The 5652-nt window shown below is 43.9% G+C and overlaps 1 protein-coding gene across 1 annotated transcript; it reads left to right on the forward strand.

Annotated features, from left to right (window-relative positions):
• Positions 1-1006: 1006 nt before the first annotated feature.
• On the forward strand, positions 1007-4603 carry LOC143263450 (uncharacterized). Its single transcript, XM_076528412.1, has 2 exons — positions 1007-1351; positions 1625-4603. The coding sequence occupies exons 1-2, from the start codon at positions 1007-1009 to the stop codon at positions 4601-4603; spliced, it is 3324 nt and encodes a 1107-aa protein (XP_076384527.1).
• Positions 4604-5652: the final 1049 nt, after the last annotated feature.

Raw genomic sequence — 5652 nt, forward strand, 5'->3', positions numbered from 1 at the left:
GGGAATTACTCAAGTCGCGATATGAAGATTCCACAAGTCTCAAGCGGCATCATGTAAATTCATTACTTGATTTAAAATCCATTCAAAGGGAATCAGACATCACATTGCGGGAATTTCTGGACGAAGCTACAAATCATAGAATAGCGTTAATGTCTTTGGGTGAATCGGTTGAAACTTGGGATACCATGTTAGTTCCATTATTGTCCAGAAAGTTAGGTCAAGTGTCCATGAGAGAATGGGAAAGGAGAATAATATCTCAGTCGGAAATGCCTACATTTGGTCAATTATCTGCGTTTATAGAAGAACGTTCCAAATATTTAGCAAATATCGCGGTCAGTGTTCAGGTAGCTGCATCCAGGGTCGACCAGCGACCTCGAGGAACAAATAATACCCCTCGTTACAACTACATAGCTTCGCATGTAGTTAACTCAGCCGGGTGCCCCGCATGCAAGGCCAATCACGCGATATATAACTGTGAGAAATTTAAGAACAGCGATTTAAATACAAAAACAAAGATAGTGCAAGAAGCCCGGCTGTGTTTCAATTGTTTGTCATCGGCACATCGGGTACGGGCGTGTACACGGAGTCATTGCAAACAGTGTGGAAGGAAGCATCATTCCTTATTACATAATCCCGAATTCAAACGCGCAGAAGAAGGCTACGCGGCTACAGGAGAATCAGATTCGCGAGAACCCCCAGTACTCACAGCTAACGTAGCAAATACAATAGGGCATGCCGTATTATCAACAGCAATAGTTTATGTCAAGGACAAGGGGGGTCACATAAATGCAGGGTATTATCAGATTCGGGATCTCAAGCAAATTTTATAACCACGGAATTTTGCAAACGACTCGGCATCAAACCGACTGCAATAAGTTCAACAGTGACAGGATTAGGAAGGGCAGTAAATTCCATAGAAGGTAGAGCAACATTAACAATTCATTCGCGATATAATAAATCTCAACACACGGTACAATGCCTATCAATAGAAACCATCACGTCAGACATGCCCAATTTTCAGATACATAGAGAAAAAATAGAAATTCCAAGTCACATAGAGCTAGCCGATCCAGAATTCCATTTACAACGGCCAATAGATATACTCATTGGAGCAGGTCTATTTTGGACATTGCTATGTGTCGGTCAACATAAATCAACTTCCAACCTGCTCTTGCAAAAGACCCAACTCGGTTGGGTTTTGGGAGGCACTCCTACCTGGGCAGACAAGAAATTATCACAAGACAATAAGTGTTGTTTAGCCACACTCAATGACCTACAATCTCAATTAGAGAGGTTTTGGGACATAGAGGAACTAACCCCAAGCGATACTAGGTTAATCGATGAATGCGAGGCACATTTTAGGGAAACCATAAAACGAGACACGGACGGTAGATATATCGTTAGAATACCGTTTAAATCCAACGCAAATGAATTAGGTACTTCGCGAGCGCAAGCTGAACGGCGGTTATAATCGTTAGAAAGGTGGTTAGCAAGATATCCAGAAAAAAGTCAGCAGTATACAGAATTCATGTCAGAATATGAGACGTTAGGGCATATGTCGCGCATTGTAGAAGGTACACACGAGCAATCCGCCTACTAACTTCCCCACCACGCTGTATTCAAGGAAGGCAGCACGACAACGAAGCTTCGTGTTGTGTTCGATGGATCAGCAAAATCCTCATCAGACCTTGCATTGAACGACATCCAATTAGTGGGCCCTACAGTTCAAAGCGATTTAATTTCCATTTTAATTCGTTTTCGATATAATCGGTACGTCCTGTCGGCCGATATTGCTAAAATGTATCGACAAATTTTAGTTCATCCAGCAGATAGGAAGTATCAAAGACTTTTGTGGCGAGCACAGCCCCAGCTCCCAGTCCAAGAGTACGAGTTAAACACAGTAACTTATGATACAGCATCCGCTCCTTTCCTAGCGACTCGTACTCTGCACGAAATTGGACTGACCTGTGCTCACACATTTCCGACGAGCAGTAAGGTTATAATCAATGATTTTTACGTAGACGATTTATTAACTGGGGCTCAAACAGAACAGGAAATAGAAACGCTGAAAAGGGAGCTGACGCAAATTCTATCACAAGCAGGTATGGACCTTCGTAAATGGGCAAGCAATTGCCCGACAGTTACAGCAACAGACAGTACAGAGAGAAATCGCGAAATCGCCGTAGATAAAGACCCAAAAACGTTAGGCCTCTTGTGGTCACCGACGACCGACCACTTAATGTTTAGAGTAGAATCCCCACAGAACCAGCGTGTCACAAAACGTACTATTCTTTCTGAAATAGCTCAAATTTTTGACCCGTTAGGTCTAATATCCCCCATTGTAATAGTCGCAAAATTGATCCTACAACAACTATGGCAGACTCAGATAGGTTGGGATCAATCAATACCGCAGAACCTGCATAGTCAATGGCTCCAATACCGCCAAGATATTAGCAAGGTAGGAGCAATGAACATCTCGCGATGTGCAATTTCAGAGTGTTTAGATGATATAGAACTGCACGGGTTTTCAGACGCGTCCGAGAAGGCGTACGGGGCTTGTGTTTACCTGCGCTCTAGGGATCTGTCAGGTAGTTGGGTAACGCGCTTATTGTGTGCAAAGTCCAGAGTCGCACCGCTCAAAACCATTTCATTACCGAGATTAGAATTATGCGGTGCATTATTACTAGCAAATGTAGTAAGCAAAGTTAGAATAGCATTAGACACAGTAAGGTTTAAGGAATACCTGTGGACAGATTCGACGATCACCCTCGCCTGGCTTCGAAGCTCCCCAAACAAATGGAAAACCTTCGTAGCCAATAGAGTATCGCAAATTCAAGGTTTAACGTCAAGTGATAGTTGGAGACATGTAGCCTCTGAAGACAACCCGGCAGATTTAATTTCGCGAGGCACAAAACCAGGTACATTACAGAACACAACCATTTGGTGGGACGGTCCCACCTGGTTACGTCAGAGCTCAAGTCTATGGCCTAGCGCGTTAGATAACCCTATCGACGTTCCGGAAGAGAAGGAAAGGAAACCGGTTATGTTGACTATATCGACTGCAGAGAGTAGCATTGTCAGAATATTTTCAACCTATACGCGATTACTCAGAAGCATAGCATACTGTCTCAGATTTGCCAAATTTATGAGAAATCGAGTTAAAAAATTAGAAGGTGACGCATCAGGTTCGCTAATAACGGGTTCATTGACAACAATAGAAATCAATGCAGCGAGAACACGTTTGGAATTACTTGCGCAAAGGGAGGCATTTTCGACAGAGATCAGATTAGTACAAACGCAACAAGCACTTCCAAATTCCAGTGCGCTACGGTCCCTAAATGTATTTCTGGCCAATGGCGGACTACTCAGGGTGGGCGGAAGACTATCCAACGCACCCATAGACTACGATCAAAAACATCCGATCATATTGCCACCAAAGCATCCGCTAACGGATTTAATAATCAAATGCGAACATCACAGGTTAATGCATGCGGGATGTCAGGCTGTTTTAACGTCATTACAAACAAGGTATTGTTTAGTCTCAGCAAAACATAATGTAAAACGAAACATACGGAAATGTGTACGGTGCTTTAAAACAAACCCATTGAGTCAAACCTATCAGATGGGTCAATTACCTGCGTCGAGAGTCACCCCAGCGCGACGTTTTTTTACCTGTGGAGTCGATTACGCAGGCCCATTTTTTACAAAGGAAAGAACGAGAAGCAAGGTAACAGTCAAGGCATACCTATGCATTTTTGTATGTTTCGTTACGAAGGCCGTACATTTAGAATTAGTTACCGACTTGAGTACCGACGCTTTCATAAACTGTTTCCGGCGTTTAATTGCCCGACGGGGGCGATGTCATTGTATCATATCCGATAACGGTACAAACTTCATTGGGGCGCGGAACGAGCTAGTTGAGCTAAATATCTTAATTAAGGACAAACAACACAACGAAAAAATTGCAAACGCACTAAGACAGGAATCCATCGAATGGCGATTAATTCCTGCGCACTCTCCACACTTTGGTGGATTGTGGGAGGGAGCGGTCAAATCTGCTAAATACCACCTCACACGCGTTATAGGAGATCAGAGGCTCACGTTCGAAGAGCTATATACGTTACTGACGCAAATAGAATCCAGTTTAAATTCACGTCCACTTTCACCATTATCCTCAGATCCCACAGACCTAAACCCTTTGACTCCTGGGCATTTTTTAATTGGTACTGCCCTTACAACACTGCCATCTGATGACCTACGAGATATCAAGGTCACTCGACTCAACAGATACCAGCTAATCCAGCAAATGGTCCAGCATTTCTGGCAAAGGTGGCAGCGGGAATGTATACAACAGTTACAGCAACGACACAAATGGCAGCATTCCACCACGTCGAAATTAGCCGTGGATTCCTTGGTAATCATCAAGGAGGACAATCTACCCCCGTTACAGTGGAGCATGGGAAGAATCGTTCAGGTACACCCTGGTACAGATGGAGTGATTCGTGTCGCAACAGTCAGAACGTCAACCGGAACAATTAAACGACCCGTGACAAAATTGTGTATAATATCTTTAGATCACTTAGAAATGTCACACGAGGTGTAGCGCAACTATGTATAGTGTAAATTTCGATCATTGTAAATATTGTAATATTCACACAGAATACGTAGATTGTAATCATATCATAAGCTTACACTTATATGGGTTATCAACTATAGACATAGTTGAACATGCGATGCATGTTCAAGGTGGGCGGTATGTTACGGCCAAGTGGCCAGGATTTAAGGCAGGGGCCATGTGCTTGGGTACGCGGACGGTATAGGTCTGTCCCGGGCCGTTCCCGGGCACATGCGGCACCGTCATAACGTCTCCTGGTCCTTGATTACGGTCCAGTCAATTACGGTTGGGTCTGGCATTGTTCGGGCACGTAGGCCCATCAGCGCGGGATGTCTAGCAGGAGTTATTTTGCCACTCTCCCTCCTAACTCCCGACCCACCGTTTTGGGGCAGTCTCACTGGATTTGGGATTGCAGTGATTGGACCGTAATTCCTTGCCGCCCACCCTAGGTCAAGAGAAGTAGGGAGGACCGAGGTGATATTAGCCATGACTCCGGTCCTCTAGAGACAAGACGGAATAGACAGACAGAAAGCACAGAAGATCAAAGGGCACAGAACATCAGATGAGACAAAACATTCTTAGAGCTTCAGAAGAGAATACCTTAGACTGACAGAATAGAACAGAAGACGTAGAGAGATACGCGTAACGCTTAGGTTGCGCGTTACAAATAGAGTACTAGCAATTCATTTAGTCGCACTACAGTGGGTGGTCCTTCGAGTTAGTCGGCACCAAGTGCAATATTCAGAGGATCTCCGTCTTCCATCTGATGAGTCCTCAACAATTTGCTTCGCATGGATTTGAAGCTAAACCTTCCACATCGCATTGATATGCAGCTAAATCATGTGATTCGCATGGATTTGAAGCTAACTCGTTCGTTTCGCCTGCATTTGATGCTATATCATTAATATCACAAGTGTTTGAATCTAAATCATTTGTTCCGGATGGTTTTGATGCTACACCTTCTACATCGCATTGATTTGCAGCTAAATCATGTGCTTCGCAACGATTTGAAGCTAACTCGTTCGTTTCGCCTGCAT

The sequence above is a fragment of the Megalopta genalis genome, unplaced genomic scaffold (genome assembly GCF_051020955.1).
Source record: "Megalopta genalis isolate 19385.01 unplaced genomic scaffold, iyMegGena1_principal scaffold0611, whole genome shotgun sequence".
Lineage (NCBI taxonomy): Eukaryota > Metazoa > Arthropoda > Insecta > Hymenoptera > Halictidae > Megalopta > Megalopta genalis.

Coding starts and splice junctions, on each gene's coding strand:
- LOC143263450 (XM_076528412.1), top strand. CDS start 1,007: ATGCCCAATTTTCAGATACATAGAGAAAAAATAGAAATTCCAAGTCAC. Junction 1,352..1,624: donor GGTTAATCGATGAATGCGAG/GCACATTTTAGG, acceptor GCTGTATTCAAG/GAAGGCAGCACGACAACGAA.